At 51.5% G+C, this 16,844-nt stretch overlaps 1 protein-coding gene across 1 annotated transcript; it reads right to left on the bottom strand.

Moving 5' to 3' along the window:
- Window positions 1-1,333: 1,333 nt before the first annotated feature.
- LOC126073780 (ETS translocation variant 3-like protein) lies at window positions 1,334-15,338 on the bottom strand. The gene is made up of 6 exons (XM_049880841.1): window positions 15,264-15,338; window positions 7,795-7,890; window positions 7,457-7,694; window positions 7,038-7,227; window positions 6,479-6,590; window positions 1,334-3,039 (listed from the first exon to the last, which is right to left on the bottom strand). Exons 2-6 carry the CDS (start codon window positions 7,853-7,855, stop codon window positions 2,561-2,563), a joined length of 1,080 nt encoding a protein of 359 aa, XP_049736798.1. The 5' UTR covers window positions 7,856-7,890; window positions 15,264-15,338; the 3' UTR covers window positions 1,334-2,560.
- Window positions 15,339-16,844: the final 1,506 nt, after the last annotated feature.

Here is a 16,844-nt window from a genome sequence, read left to right on the forward strand (position 1 = left end):
TGGGGTCCCAAACACCAAAAACCACTGAAGATGGGGTGGTCCAGGCAGAGGGCACATGAGGGTGTCCATTACAGAAAGAACCCCTGTTCCTGGGGCTGGCTTCTCTGCACAGGGCCCCAGCCCATGACGATGCAATCCAGTTCCTTGTTCTGGAACAGACAACACTAGCTCTTTGTCTCCCCAAACTGGGCAGGGAGAGGGCAAAGCCCTGGGGGCTGGGCCTGTGGTGTAAGGAGCAAGTGAAAATTGACTCTCACTGTAGCCCTTGGGATCTCCTGGGAGAGAAACTCTGGGGTCGCCTCTTCTTGGCATCTGGGGAGGTAGAGAGAGGGAGGGAGACTGAATAAAGAGCACTCATAGATCCTTTCTCCTGGCCTATATCAGCTTGGAAACATAGGGGCTGGGGTCCTTTCCTTGCCAATCTCAACGTGTCTGTGGGTTGAGGGCCTAACCTAGCTAGCCCCTCTGGGTCTCTCCTTCCCCATCCCAGTGGTGAGAGCAGTGCATTTGCCATGAAGAAGAGCTAAGAGGCGGCAGAAAGCAAAATGCTTGGGGATCTTCACAGAGATGGATGCACACATCTATTCCTTGGAGAGGGACAAGGGCAAGCAATAGGCAAAGGACCCTCTGTGCGTCCCTCATTCTTCTTTTCTTTCCTTAGCTCTTGATGCAGAGCATAGGAAGAAGGTGAGGACAAATCCTAAACGCGGGATTTGCGGCCTAGGGATTTGTCGTTGTTAGTTGCACTCACGTCGGTTCCAGCTTATGATATAGCTCAATCTCCTTGGCTCCTGGAGCATCCCTCTCTGCTGGCGTTTCCTTGGCTGAGCACTCCCCTAGCTACCCAGTGCTTCAGGTCTGCTCACCTTGTCATTTTAGACCTAGGAGCAGAGGAAGAGGACTCCTGCTAACTCCCTTCTTCCTCACCCCTCATCCCTTCAAATTCTGCTCAGTTATCTTCCACAGAGATCTGAGTGTCATTCTGTAAAGACTCCTGCTGTGCTCTGAAGTTCTTCCCTGGAGGCTGGTTTCTAATCTCACCCTGATTGCTCCTGTGTCACCCCCTCCTTCAGTCTTCCTGTCTGGGAGCTGATGGTAGGAGAAGGCAAGAGACTAGCTGCCTGGATTTCGGACCCTGCTCCAGCCCTCAGGCCTTCCCCGAGTCCCCTGGCCCCTTTTCTGTGAGAATCCTGGGTGATATCTAGCTCCAGCCCACATCAGAGGGCAGGAGGAGCCAGCAGGGGCTGGGACCACAGGAGGCAAGCAGTCAGCTGAGAGGGTAGTTTGCCAAGGGCATTTTATTCAAGGTCTGCAGTGGAGTACTACAGAGAGAGGAGGCCAGTCCCTCCGTCCCTACCTGCCTGGGGCTTGGGCAAATGGAGGTAGAAAGAAGTGCCTGCATGGGACAGGAGCTCCCAGGATCACAGGAATCAGAAGGATGACAGAGAAGCACATGAAGGGGAGAGAGGGAGATCAGAGACCCTAGCCAATATGAGGGAGATAGACCCAGAGAGAGGGAAGTGTCTGGAGTTGTCCTGAGACTCAGGAGCAAATCAAGTCCTGTCCCCTCCCTAGCTTAGACCCTTAATTTCCCCCCTGACAGGTTTGGGGTGAGCAGGTATGGGATGCTTCAAATGATGCAAACTTTACTCTCCTCCACCTCCCCCCTCCCAAAGAATGAAATTAAGAACATCTTTGTGAACCACAGCCTCTTCTAGCCTGAGACCAGAAGAACTAGATGGTGCCCGGCTATGGCTACTGACCGTTCAGGCCAGAAACACAATAGAAGATCCTGGTTAGAATGGGAGAAAAATGTAGAACAAAACTCAAATTCATAAAAAAGACTGGACTTGCTGGACTGAGAGAGACTAGAGGAACTTCCGAGACTATTGCCCTAAGATATCCTTTTTGACCTGGAACTGAAGCCACTCCCAGAGGTCACATTTTAGCCAAATAATAGATTGGGCTGTAAAATAAACAATAACACCCATGAGGAATGTACGCCTTTGAACAATCAGCAATATGAGACCAAATGGTCAACATTTACCCAAAAGAAAAGATGAGAAGGCAATGGGGTGGGAGGTGGGGGGGCGGGGCAGGGAAACTGGGTAGATGGAAATAGGACCAGCGGGGTGGATATGGTGAGAGTGCTGACACATTGTGGGGACCCTAACCAATGTCATGGAACAATCTGTGTGTGAATTGTTGAATGGAAATCTAATTTGCTGTGTTAACTCTTGCCTAAAATACAATAAAAACCAAAAAAACCAAACCCGCTACCATTAAGTCAGTGCAGACTCATAGCGACCTTATACCTAAAATATTAAAAAAAAAAAAAAGAACATCTTCATCTGATTAGCAAAGTAGTGGGCAGGGACACCCTGCTTCAGTTTTCCTATCCTCACATACACTCCTTCCCTACTTGGCCCCCACCTTGGGTCCAACTCCTGCAATGGAAGCTCACGTTCCGCCAGTAGTGGAGCTGGAAAGTGCAAGGCCAGAGGGAGGTGGGCAAGAAGAGAGATGGAGCTGGACCCCTGCTTCACACCCCCCTTCCCAATTAAGGAGGATCCAAGGGCCACCCTGCTTTGAAAGTCTCCAAATTGGGGGATGCAGGAGTTTCCCCCCCAGTTTTGAGTCCGTGGGCCTCTGGGGAGAAGCCCTCTCTGGGATCAAGGCCCCTCTTTGCCCCCATCATGGGATCAGCCTTTTCCCCCAGCCCCTCAGGCCTCAGGGACAGGAGCTGAAGACTCTTGCCAGGCCCCTGTCCCAGCCCCACCACCAGGGGGAGCCCTGGAAAATACCGGGCCCCTGGGAGGCAGCTGGGGCTTGGGAGCAGGGGGTCTGGCTTGGAGGACCCCAGGAGCTGCTCCTCTGTGGGGGGAGAGGGCAAGAAAGGTCCTGAAGGACGGGTCCAGTCGGGGGGGAGAAGGGGTGGTAGGGGAGGGGTGAAGGAGGCAAAACTGGGCAGCTCATCTTGGAGGCTCCCAAAATGGCAGCAGGGGCTCAGTCGGCAGCGGGCTGGGGCAGATCCAAGTCCTAGAGAGAGAAAGAGAGAGAGAGGGTCAAAGAGAGCAGTCCCACCTCTCTGAGATGCCCCCTTTTCCTCTCTTTACCCTTTTGTTCTTGCTTGAAACTCTCCCTCCTTCTCCCCATCCCCCTCCCTTTTTTTTCTTTGCTTCAGGTCTCATAGTAAATGCCATTTTGGGGGGAAGCCCAGGTGAGTCCTTGCTTTTCAGTTCTTATGTCCTTCATGACTCCTCCAGGGCACTTAGCTCAGTTAGAGTTATGTCGTCATTTGCGTAATTATTTAATGTCTGTGTTCCCAAATCTGTGAGGGCAGGAACTGTGCCTATTTTACTCTCCCCTGGATCTTCAGCACCCAGCCCAGCCTGGTGCAAATTAAGTAAGTGCTCAATAAAAACGTGCTGAATGAATGAATGAAGATATTCTTTGCCGTAACTCAATGAATCCATCCTTCACTCTCGAAGCCCTGCAGCAAAGGGCTCTAGTTTCAGCTGGGCAGACAACTAGTTGTGTGGCCTTGGGCTTGGCATTGAAATTCTTAGACCTCAGTTTCTTCATCCATAAAACCACTTTCTTGCCTACTGGAGTCCCTGGGTGGCCCAAACGGTTAATATGCTCAGCTGCTAACTGAAAGTTTGGAAGTTTGAGTCCAGCCAGGGTGGTTCGGAAGAAAGACCTGGGGATCTGCTTATGAAGAATCAGACGCTGACAACCCTGTGGAGCGCAGTTCTACTCAGACACACACTGGGTCGTCATGAGTAAGAATCGACTCGACGACAACTGGTAGACCTAAGGTCAGACGACATTATCAGTCCGAAGGAGCCCGCAGAGCTAAAGGCTGTGGATGTGAGGCCCGGGGTGGACATGGAATGAGACTTAGCCTACCTCTTCTCTGACTGGCTGGCCCACAGCTCTCTTCTTCCAAGAGCCATCCCTCTTCCCATTCCTTCCAAATCCACCCTAATCTGTTCTCCTCTACCCCCACCCTGCCTCTGGGATCCTACCATAGGTACATGTAGGTGGGGTCCCTGAAGAGGGTGATATAGATCTTCACACCATTTTCTATATGTCAAAAAGCCTAACCCCAATTCCATATTTTCTCTTAGCAAGCCCACGTCATTTAACTAAAGGAATAAGCATCTTGGCGTACAACTGGAAAATATCAGCTCAATGTGGTCACATTGGTGGGGTTGAAGTTAATAAAATTTGGAAAAACAAATTAGTTATTTCTTAATACATTCAGTTGATTTGATAGAAAACACATTTCTGAAGTTGGATCTAGGAAGGGGGAAAATAGTAAAAATGATCCTCCACGAGGAAAAGTGTGGCGACCCCTGCCGTATGCAGTGTACCCTCTCTCTGGGTCATTGTCCTTTTCCTTGAGTTCTTAAGTGAGGTGGAGTCGGTGCTGTTTTCCCCCAGAGTGGGGGTCCCTGCGGGCAGGAGGACTATGTGTCCTCCCTCAGCCCGGGGCTCCTAAGGTCAGGGCTGTGTCTTCTCCAGAGAGTGTAGCCCAGTAGGCCTGTGGAAGAGATATTTCTAAGAGTCCTACTTCTCTCCCACCCTTTCCCGACACCAACCCGGCAACTCCCTGGCTCTGGTTCAATGTCCTGGCCACTCTTCTGCCCAGAAGCATCTTCCTTTCTTGGCACCAAATACTCTGAGTGGGAGTGAAGGTGAGGGGCTGGCACGAACTTCTGGAGTCTCATTCCAGAAGTGGGACATATGGCAGCTACCAACCTCTGGGTGACCTACACCCGCTTAATGTCCCTCAGGGCCTGAGCACAGGCAAGGTGTGTGTGTGCACCTGCCGAGGGCAGGGAGGTGCAGAGCAGCCCACTGGAAGCTGGGGCTTGAGAGGGAACACTTTGTATCCTTCTCATGGTTTCCCAAAGAGAGAAGAATCTCTGTGCCCAAGGCATTCCCAGAGCTGGGAGCTGGTGGGTGGGGGTGAGAGAACAGAGAGGGCTGTTCAGGTGCTGTTTAGCTCCAGGTTGCCAGGCTGGTGGCCATGCAAGTTCCAGCAGGCCCTGGGCTGCCCCAAGCGCACTGCCTCAGCTGCATGTGTGGGGCCCAGAGTCAGCACCTGCCTTCTCTAGGAGCATCTGGGCCAGAGCTGTGTCTGGGCTGAGATTGCCTGGTGTAGAGGCATAGGTCTTGGGCCTCTGCAGAAGAGCCTTGAGTTGGTCAAGAGTCTGTATGACAAAATCTGATTTTATGTCTTCCCAGTTTATGGCCTCGGAAGAGCTGGCTTCCACCTACATTTTCACTCTCCTCTCCCCCGCCATCACCATGTGCTGCCTCACTGGCCTGGGCCCAGCTCCTCTTTTCTGTCCCAGGGCCTTAACACCCGCTGTTCTCTCTACTTGCCTTGTTCTCCCCCTCCCTCTGAGCTAAGCTGATGCTTATTTATGCTTTGGGTGTCAGTTCAAATGACACTTTGTCAAGGAAGTCTTCCCTGATGTCCTTAGCATCCTGAACATCTCCTCTAGAACAATTAGCACAGTTATAATTACATATCCTTGTCAAATTATTAATGTTTGCATCCCCCCCCTTCTTTTGCCTGCAAACTCTATAAAGGTAGTGCCATGGGTGTCCCCAGCCCCTAAGACAGTGCCTGGCACACTAAGTTTTTTTTTTTTTTTTCTAGTAGGAGGTCATTAAATAGCTGTTGAAAGAGGAAATGGATGAGTGAGTGAATGGGGGCGTGAACTTTATCTTCCCAGCCTCTCTTCAGCTGCGCCACCTTATTTATCCAAGAAGCGCTTGCCTTGGTTCTGGCCTCCACCATCTCCTGCCTAGATTATTGTCTAAAGTCTCCCAACACCAGTCTTATACCTCCTCAAACCCAAACTCTACACGCAGCCTGAGTAGTCGTTATAAAATGAAAATCTCAACATGTCTCTCCCTCCTGGATTCCTCCTGCCCAACTCCTCAGCATGGTTTCTGAAGCCCTCAGTGGCTGGACACCTGTTTCCCTTGCCAGCCCCATCTCTCACCTTCTTTGTATGTCCCACCCCATCACATAACCTCCCCTGACCACGGCAAGCTACTAGCAGTTCTTCAGATTTGCTATGCCTGCTCACAGTTTTTTGCTATATAAATGCTGTTCCCTCTGCCTGGGCATCTTTCTCCACCTTCTTCGCCTGTTCAGGTATTGCCTCCTCTGGGAAGTCCAACTCTTTCTCTGTGCCCTCTGGAAGCACCTGGGGCTTACCTGAATTATAGCACCAGCTAGTGATTCCTTCCCACTAGACTCTGAGCATCTCGAGGGCCATTTTTCATCTTTGAACTGCCAAACCTGGTAAATAGCTGGTGCTCAATGAATGCGTGTTGAATGAATGACTTGTATGATCCCTTGTCCCATGGCCCCTCACCCATGGACTCAGCTGGAGAATCCTCCCTCTTCTGGTTAAGATTCCCTGGCCCCTCCCCTGTCCTGAGCACTCACGATGGTCACTGCTGCTGCTTCCCTTCTTATCCCCTGGTGGCCCTCGTGGGGTCCGCTGCCCGGACAGCTGCTCCACCATGATCTGGTGAGTGAACAGCATGCTGTGCAGAAGCTGAGGAATGAGGAGACAGAGGCGTGAGGGTGGGACAGACTTTCCCTGGCATATATTCCCCCAGAACCCACTGATACAGTTGACCAGTTTACAAAACAATGGAATGAATACTCTCATACAGGTTGTTAAGTAACCACTGCCCAAGTGCCGCCTGTAGTCTCAGATGTCCTGGACCCTCCCTTAGGGCTCCACCCCTTTCCTATGATCCACCACTGAAGGAGTAATGCCCACACAGAAGGCATTGGTCGTCCTTTCTCGTAGGTGGGTGCTGTACTGTGGGGATTATTAAATACTTTGAATATCACCCTGTCCCTGGGGACTCAGAGACTTGGATGCAGAGGGAAAAGAACACTGGAGGGTCCCTGAGGCAGAAAGAAGCGCTGTGGCCTACTGGGAAGTAGGGCGCGGCCTGAGGTAGCCCTGGGGATGGGCAGCCTTCGTGCCTACCTCACTCTGCATGCCCATGGGCACCAGGGCTGGCCGGCACAGGGCAGGGGTCCCCAGCAGTAAGTGGGGTGATGGCGGTGCCCGCACCTCCCACAGAGGGTAGTTGACTATGATAAGTTTGCTGAAGTTGAACTTGTAAGTGAACCTCTTGCCTTTGGTCTTGTGCAGGATCCTTTTATTGTAGTAATATCTGGAGAACCAGAGGTTGAGAACAGAGAGTTGGCCCAATGCAGGAGGGAGTCAGAGACCCAGCAAACCCCACTACCCCAGGCCAGCAAGGCCAACCCGAGCTGTTCCTGGAGAATCAGGCATCTTGCCACACGCAAAGCATTTCCCCAATCATCGGAGGGCTGGGCAGAAACCTCAACCCTTTTCTTGGAACTTTGCCCTCTCTGGCCATGTTGGCTGCCTCCTCTCACCTGAGGGCCCGGCTCAGCTTGTCATAATTCATCTGAGGTTTGCACTTCCTGCGGCCCCAGAGGCGGGCCACCTCGTCTGGGTCCTTGATGACGAACTCCCCATACTCTCCCTGCTGCCAGGCAATGACATGGCGGAACTCCTCCTTCTGCAGCAGCTCAAGGATGAAGTGCCACAGCTGGATCTGCCGGGAGCCTGGGGACGACTCAGCTTTGTAGGCCCAGTCAGGGAAGGCCAAGCCTGGGGTGGAGAGGCCAGTGTGAAGTGCCAGGCCCTGCCCTGGGGCCACACAACATCCCACCCACAGGATGGTGGAGGGAAACCTGGCAAAGGGGCTCACCTGAGATCCAGTAGTTGCCGGGGACAGCAGGGACACCCTTGGCCAAGCAGCTGCAGTGCATGGTCCACTCTGGGGCAGAGAGGGCTGTGTCTAGGCCTTGGGACAAAATGGTAGCCACTTAAGACAAGGGGAAGGGAGAGAAAGGAGGCGGGGGTAGGGGTGGGGTTGGGGGAGGGTGATAAAAGCGGAAGGAAGGAGGGAGAGAAAGAAGGAAGGAATAAGAAGGCTGACAGAAGGTCAGGAAAGAAAAAGAGTAGAGGAAAGGAATGAGTCGAAGGAATGAGCCAAGGGGAGAAAAGGCAGGAGAGAGGGGTCTGTGCCAGGAAGCTACCCCATGCCCAGGGCAGGGCTCAGGCTCCTCTGGGGTCTCCTCACTGGCCAGAGGCTGGCCCAGGACTCTTGGCTTGGGACTGAGACACTTACAGAGATGGAGAAGAATGCAAAGGGTCCTATATCCTGCCCCCATCAGGGGATTTAGACAGAGAATGAGATCTCTTCTCAGGGCTTAACGGGATTGGAATTTTTCCCGAGAGGACAACAGAAAACATAATTAATCGCGGCTCTTTGTAAACCCTGAGTGGAGAGGCGGTGGCATATACACATACCTGCCCCGTTACAGTACTTAGAACATTTTTGCACTTGAAAAGAGCAGGGATTTTTGTGCATTTTTTCACCAGTGGGTCCCCAAGGGCCTAGAAGAGTGCCTAGAACATAAAAAAACAAAAGCAAAAAACCAAACCAGTTGCCACTGAGTTGACTCCAACTCATTGTGACTGCATGTGTGTCAGAGTAGGACTGTGCTCCGCTGGGTTTTCGATGGCTGATTTTTTGGAAGTAATCATTAGGGCTTTCTTCTGAGGTACCTCTGGGTGGACTTGAACCTCCAAACTTTTGGTTAACTGCACCATGCAAGGACTCTGCCTGGCACATAGTAGGCGTTCAATAAATGGTTGATGAGAGAATAAATAAATGGTAATGAACTTATCATTGGTATTGTTGTTTAATATCTGTTTTCCCCCTTAGAATATCAGCTCCATGAAATCAGGAACTGCTGGGCCTTGGACTCACAGGTGCTTGCTAAGTATTTGTTGAATTACTAAACTATGGGCAAGGAAGATAGAATCTTAATGGCTTCCATTAAGAGGGTGGGAGATTTGCAGAGCGAGCCCCAGTGAGACAGACTCACCTAATGTACACAAAGAGAGGAAAGAAAACATCCAAGCCCCAACACCTTCCAGGTGACTCTAAACCCACCCAGTGCCGTCGAGTTGATTCCGACTCATAGCGACCCTACAGGACAGAGTAGGACTGCCCCATAGAGCTTCCGAGGAGTGCCTGGCGGATTCGACCTGCTGACCTCTTGGTTAGGAGCCGTAGCACTTAACCACTACACCACCAGGTGGCTCTAAAAAAAAAAAAAATAAAGAAGGTGCAAAAGGCTGGTTTCCGCATTTGCTAACGGAAGATGAACCAATATGCCAGAAGCTGCATGGGGACTCTGGGATAAAGTGCCTGCTTCTGGGGGCTGGGCTGGGCCTGGACATTTTCCTATTTGGGACTTCGTGTAAACAGGAGAATGGCTTAGATGACTTCTGGCTCTGGGTTTCCATCTCTGATGAAGGGAGTACTGTTCTCAACTAGAACTTACTAGGCCGCCGGGTTTGGACAGCATATCTGGAGTAGCTTCCGACTTTACAGATGAAGCTCAGAGAGGGAAAGTGATTTGACCAAAGACACACGGTGAGTTAGCCACAAAGTCCAGAGCCATACTTCCTAGCTCTTAATCCAAAGCACTTTCTCATAAACTGTGTAGCCTTAAGACTTTTAAAACACAATCTATGGCAATGCTTCTCAAACCCTAATGTATATAAGAACCACTGGAGGGTCCCTTTAAAATGTAGATTCTGATTCAGTAGGACTTGGTAGGCTGTGAGATTCTGCACTTCTAAGGAGCTCTGGGGTGGGGGGCGGGGTGCTGCTGCTGCTGGTCCAAGGCCCCTATTTTGAGTAGCAAGAACTTACAAAATACAGTAAAAATAGGCTGTGGGTGTTACGAAAGAAATTCAAGGAATCCCAGACACCTCAGGCTGGAAGATCCTCCCCACTCTCCCCAATTCAGGTCATCTTGTTCCTTGCTCTCTCTTTCCCAGGGAACACTCTGGTCCAGGGAGGCCAGCTGACAAAGTGACTTAGGCAAGAGCTTTGAGGGGTGAGCATCTCTGGAAACAGGTAAGCAGGAGGGTGAGTAGGTCCATGCCTACTCTGAGTTTGGATGAATAGGTTAGCCCACCCATCCCTCTGTCTCTAAACTAAGCTGATAGTTTGGAACCCTCTTCTTGTCTTCTCTCGTCCTCTCCAGTCCTTCTCTCCTGCCCTGCCCACTGGGAAGTTTCTCCTGCATGTAACTTCAAGTGGATCGGGCTCTCTACTCTCTAGCCTTAGCAAAGTGGGTTGGGAGATAGGATGTGCAGAGGTGAGAGATTCCAGGAATGAAGATTGTTTCCTAGAGTGAGCTGATAAAATTCCTATGGCTTGCCCCCCCGATCCGGCAGTGTTTCCTATTAGGAAGGATGTGAGACCTCAGGGTGGATTTAGGATCTGGCAAGAAGAGAATGATAACAACCATCACTTACCAGGCACCCAGTGTGCCCTGTACTGTGCTGAGGAATTGGCATACACTAAACTTCATAGAAGGTAGGTGTAGAAGGGAGGTGGAGGCTCAGAGGGATTGAGTAACCGCTCTAAGGTCGCACAGCTCTAAAGTGAAAGAGCGAAAGCAAGACTTTAACTCAAGATTTATCATTTTTAGCCACAGTTGGAGGCTGCCAACCCTCTCCTATCACTCCAAAAAAGAAAAACACCTAAAACCCCAGACCTAAGTTGTACCAGTGGGTGAACTCAAGTCCTCCAGTTTCCTGAATGCTGGCAGCCTCCTTTCCCAGCCTCTCCCGTGTTCATGAGTCTTTCCTAGACCTTCAGGTCTCCGAGGAACTTGCCAGTTCTGGATGTGGAAATCCTCACTGCTGAAAAGTCCTGCCAAATGTCCTCTCAAATCCTCCTCTTTCCGAATGAAGCCTCTGAGCTGACTGTGAAAACTTCAGAGAGGAAATTCTGGACTACCTTTATGTCCAAAAATTGTTCCTGGTGTCTAACCTTAATTCCTTGGGCTTCATTTTAATCTATACTCTGGGGGTGACACTCTCAGGTCTGGAGGAAGTCCTCCCGCTCTGCTTCCCTACCCCCGCAGCCCCCTCACTCTTACACTGTGACCTATACCCCAAGCTTTAACAGGCTCTGTACAGCCCCTACAGCCGCAACGGTGGGATCCACGTCCTTAGAGCAGGATGAGTGTTGAGAACCATAAATCAAAAAGGATCACAACCCAATCTTCAATGATCAGAGTGGCTTCCTTTAAGCGCTTTGTGTTTCTGGAAGGAAAGTGGGGTTATAGCAGCAAGCAAGCAATTATCATTGTCATTATCACCGTGATTCGGATTACTAACAATATGATTAATCCCTTTGGCCAATGTAAGTGCTCATTACAACGGATGTAGGTTTTAGGTCATTACTTAATAAAAGCAATATAGATAAGGATGATAACAATAGAGATTGAGCCTTGAGTTAGGGCTTGGCGCCAAAGGAAATGTCCAAAGCAGATTTTACTTTTTAAAGATTATTGTTAATACGAAGTGGGCCCCTATCATACACACGGCATTGGGCTTGACATTTTTTTTTTCCACAAGCTACTTCATTTAACCCTCACAATAACCCTTTGAGGTGAGTAGTATTATCTCTGTTTTGTAAGCTGAGGAAATTGAGGCTCAAAAGATTAAGATGCTTGCATAAGATCCCCAGCCAAGTGGTGGAGCCGGATGGGAACAGGTCTGTCTGACTCCAGGCTCTGTGCTGTAATCAGTCAATCAGGGCAGAGAAATTGAGGATGAAACTTCAGAGCAGAGAGAGGTAAGGCTTGTGGGAGGTGCTGGGCCATGAAGGAGCACCTCTAGTCTAAAGCTAAACTATGGGCTCTTTGCCAGAAGAAATGATCAGTGGAGGCCCCAGGAAGCCAGAAGACAGACAGATAGATGGGCAGAGAGGAATACGGAGAGGATGAGAAAGATAGAAACACAGGATAAAAAAAGTGGGACAGCTGGAGATCAAAGGCTGCATCTATGCAACGAGAAACCTGCATCAAAGATCACTTCGTTGTTGGGTCTTCTAAGCAGCTGAAGTGGATTGCGGCATAATCTGATTGATTAGACAAAACCAAGTCTTTTCAGTGACAGCTTGATTGATTCAGTGGGAAAACGGGACTGTTTATAAATACAAAGGCAGCCAAAAGAGAGAGGTAGTAAGAGAGTCAGGGGGAAGAGTGTACCAGAGAGATGGAGAAAAACAGCAATGCAGAAGTTGGGAGTTGGAGATGGAGGTGAGGTCCTGGGGACCTCACCTGGGGACTAAGAAAGCAGAGTGGGGAAATGAGCCCAGAGGGGCTGCAGCAGCAGAGAAGCCCCTCTGAGACACAGAGATGGCCTTCTCTGGCAGATATTTTACGCTTGTTAGCACTGAATAAACTGCGCTTCCCCTCGCCCGGCTGTCCACCAAGTCCTCAATCTGATTAGGAGCCTCTGGTCTCTGCTCTTGATCTCAGCGCCAAGTAGAGCTCAGTTAGTCCTCCTTTAATGCTATTAGCTAAAGCTGCTTAGGTAGGAGAGCAAAGGGCTGAGGGCTGGGAAAGGCAAAACCAGCCACCTTCTCCCTTAGGGAATTTGGAGGAGGGGCAGGGAGAGATGCCCTTTCTTCACATCCCCAAGCCTCCCTTTCCTTCTCCCCCAAGCACGGGACCGTTCCCCCAAACACGGGACTTGCTGACAGAGACCCCAATGGCATCTTCTTCGTCCTTCTGCCACTGGCCGCAACCCAGAGATTCCCTGCCTGGGGCAGAGAGGACCCCTTCTTGATGCCTGTGGGTGGGAATCCTGCCAGCTGAACCTCTTCTCCCTCCTGTGGCACCAGCCCTTCCTTTCTTCTACTGCTCCCTCCCTGTCCATGCCCCCAGCAGGACCCAGCAGCAGCCCTTCTCCTTCACCTCTCCAGTCTCCATGTTGACCTGCTCCCATTGCCCCCTTGGTCTGGTCTCAGATCTCTGCTCGCCCCTCCCCCCAGCTCCCATCTCTTGCAGTCTTGTCTCTGAGGTCCCAGGGGGGCATGGGATTTAAAAGGTTTGTGTAACTCTGTGGAGCAGAAATCCAAAGCCAGACGCCCCCACCCCCCTACCTCCAGACCTGCCAAGCTGGGCAGCTGAAGGTCAAGGGGAAAGTCACGCCCTCACACACACTCAGTCTGTGTCCTTCAGGGGCCCAGGGTCAGGGGATGAGGGAGAAGGGGTGTTAGGCGACCCGGCTTCCAGCTCCACACCCATCCCTCTGTCTGTCCAGCCTCTGTAGGTCTCGGTTTCACTCTGTTTGATCTTTTTTTTTTTAAATCATTCTTTAGCTCATTTCCTCTCTCATTACTGTTTATCTCCACTTCCCTCCGAGTCTAATTCTTCTTCCCTCTTTCTACATTCCGTTTCCCACCTTCTCCTGGTCTTACTAGCGCCACTGTTTACCGCACTTTCTTTTCTCCCCGTGTCCCTTTTCTCTCTGTTTTTCTAGGTCTCTTTTCTGTCTACAGACCACACGGCCTCTATCTTTGTCACTGTCTCTAACTGGCTTGCCTCCCCTGGGATGCCCATCTCCCTCCTCTAGAGGGTTGTCTCTGTCTCACCACTTCCCGCCCAGCCCCGACCTCTGCTTTGCTGTCTCTGTCACTGTCTCTCATTGTCACTTTCTGTTTTCTTGCCTCTCCTTCTGTCTTTCTCTTCCTGCCCCTCTGTTTCTCATCCGTGCTTCAGTGCTGGAGACTCAACACGGCCTCTGAGCTCCCCCCCCCAGGCTCTTACAGCCCCACTGCCCCACCCCCACGGCTTCATTCCCAAAGCCCTCCAGCCCTCTACCACCCCCTTCCCCAGGGGGAACCTCTGCCTTGGTTCCTTTCATCTCTTTCCCATCAGCTGTGCCCCAGGGCATCCCCCTGCCTGGACAGCCCCAATGTTTTCCTTCCTCCCCCCTCCCAACCCAGGGACAAGAAATCCCCTCGAGCAGAGGCTGAGGTGGCTGAGGAGCCGAGTCAGAGGGAGAGGAAGTGAAAGCTGGAAGGACGCTGAGCTGGGGTGAGTTGGCAGGGCCAGTGTGGGGCTGAGTAATGGAGACCAGTCAGCAGTAAGTGGAGGTGTCAGTAGGCATCTGGGACAGTTCTAATCAGCTGGGGGCCTCTGACATCTTCTCACTCAATCCCCAACTTCAACCCCCCAACAACTTCCAGCCTCAACCTCAACACTTGCCCTCAACCGCAATCTTAACACGAATCCTAACTTCACCTTCCACTAAGCCCCAAGCCCAGCCCAAGGCTCCATCCACGAGCTCTGGTCCCTATCCCCACTGGGGCTCCACTGTCCTGGGGTTTGCATGTGGAGTGGCAGCAGCACCCACACTCTTCCCTAACCATTTTCCTCTTGGATGCAATGGGAAAAGGGCTGGGCAGAGGAGCAGGACTTCTGTCTGGCGCAGGAGCAGCATCTTTCTGTGCTTCTCCAGCGTCACAGAGCCCACATCTGCGCTTGCCATTACAGGGGCTTTCGGGATAAGGGGGGACCCAAGCTCTCAGACTTCAGGCTTCTTGGTCCTAGCTCTCTGCCAGGAGCCTGAGGAAGGGGGTGGGGGAAGGCAGGAGGACAGGGCAGAATGCCCTTATCCCATAAGAGATTTCAATGTAATTCATCCCAGCCTGGCTTGATGGGAGCAATTCTCCCCATCCCTGGTAACCCTCTGCTCACCTTCTGCTCCTTCCCATCCCTCCACTTTGATGTCCACACCCTCATCCACCTCCTTCTGCCCCATAGAAACCAGCTGATTATCAGTCCTCACCTATGGCCCTTTGACCTTGGCCACAGAGGATGGCAGCAGTGAGCTCGCATAGACACAGGGCATGGGAATGGCTGAAACCATCATTCATTCAGCCTTCAGAATCCGGGGAGTCATACCTTCCCAAGTGAGCCAACACCTGACCACAGCTGTGCCCTATCTGGGGACAAGAGCCTACTGCCATGTTGGACCCGCTGTCTTCATGATGTCCTCCTGTAGGTGCCAAGGCTTCCACTTCTCTCTGCCCTGATTGCCCAATTCCTGGCTCTGCAGCTGTCCCACAGCCGGATGGAAGAGCCCTGCCACCTCTCAGGCAGCTTCCGTGTGGTCCTTGGGCTCCTCCCATCTCCATCCAGTGCCCAGGTTTCCTTACTTCTCTTCCTCCTATTTCCCTTCATCTGGCTCCACAGCTGGGGTTGGGGTAAGGACAAAGAAGGGCTGTCCCTTGGGGGCTGGGCCCTCCCTGCCAGCCCCAACGGCAGACCTGCCACCAGAGTCCCTTACCTTGGAGCAGCAGCTGGTCCCCGGTCTCTGTCTGGCTCTTTCTGGCGCACTCCTGGAGACCAGCGACCCCTCGCTCATCACATGCGTTAGGGTTACTTAAAATGAGAGCAGGATCTCCAAGCTCCCAGGGGAGCGATGTGGTTTTCAGACAATAGCATTAACCCTTTGGGGGCCAGCGACACCACTGTCCTGCGTCCCCTCCCATGCACCCCCACCACTGTGAGGGGTAGGGTGGGAGGGAGTATCTCTTCCTGGGTCTTTTGCATCCAGAGCCTGCTCTGGGGACAGATGGCTCCTAAAACATTTGACCAACAGGGAGATTGGCAATTGGGCTACCCCTTCATCTCCAGGGAAAGGGATGCTGAACTATCTGGAAGTCCTTCCAGCTGTCTACCCTCTACCCTTCCCGCTATAAGTCAGCCCTTCTCTCATGGAGCTTCCTGTGGCCTTGGAGTCCAGGCCTGGACAAGAATTCCCCCTTCACATTCTCTGACCCTTAATGCCACTGCACTCTTTGTTATTTTCCTCTGAGCCCCAGGTCCCTCCTCTGCTTATATACTGGTGTTGGAGCTTTGTAATTGCTCCCTTTTCCTTTTAGTCTCAAGTATTAAAAAATAACAAGTAGTTTACCCAATCTCCTTGCCCTAAGGATTTTTAAGCACTTAATATGTCTTTTTCCTCTTACAGTTCTAGAAAGTGATGTTTCCTTTTCTTTATTAAGATGACTGGAAGTTAGACAACAGGAAGAACTTCCAACTAAGGGGTAAACCAGCCAGGAGAGTGACTGCAGGGGTGTCAGAAAACCTGCCAAGGAAATGGTAGGGACACGATTAAGCGTAGGATTCCAGAATATACTAGAGGACTTAGGTAACCGACTTCAGGAGAGGCTTCTCAGGGGAAGATGGAGGAGGAAGGATGTCAAAGAGCAGAACCTATGTCTTTAAAGTCCCGGGGACCGAGCAACCCTAGAGCCTGTCAGGCTGGTGTCCAATCTCCCCAACCCTTAGGGGGAAGGAGAATATTGATGGATGTCATTGGGGGGAATCAATATGATTTTCTTTTTTTTTCCCCCTTGACTCTGAGAGGCCAAGTATCACACTCACCCCACCCCTCCCTCATTACACTGCCTCTCCCAGCCCTGAGCTGATGGAGATGGGAATGGAGGGCCATGGAATTAAATTCTGGGGGTTGTTTTCTGGTTAAATCAACCGAAGCTAACATGATGGAAAGGTGAGAGAGAGGCTGATTGATGGAGAGACAGAAGTCGGGCGGAGGCGGGGGGAGGGCGGTGCAGAGAGAGAGGATCCTTGTGGTGGAGGCAGAGGCAGAGAGGGGTCCGAGCACACCCTCCAAGGCCCAAGAGGAAAGGGGCTACAGAGAGAGGGATGGAGCAGAAGGTTTTTCCAGGGAGTTGGATGGGGTGGGGGTAGGGGCAAGGAATATTAGCAAGGGCTAGGCAGACTTGACCTCTGTAGAGGACAGAGAAGAACTACAGTGAGAGGGACTGAGGTTAGAGTGAAGCCGTGGTATGCTGGGTATTCTCTTAGGATGTCGTTGGTATTTCCTCATCTGGAGAACTTG

This window comes from Elephas maximus, chromosome 3, assembly GCF_024166365.1.
Source record: "Elephas maximus indicus isolate mEleMax1 chromosome 3, mEleMax1 primary haplotype, whole genome shotgun sequence".
NCBI classification, from domain to species: domain Eukaryota; kingdom Metazoa; phylum Chordata; class Mammalia; order Proboscidea; family Elephantidae; genus Elephas; species Elephas maximus.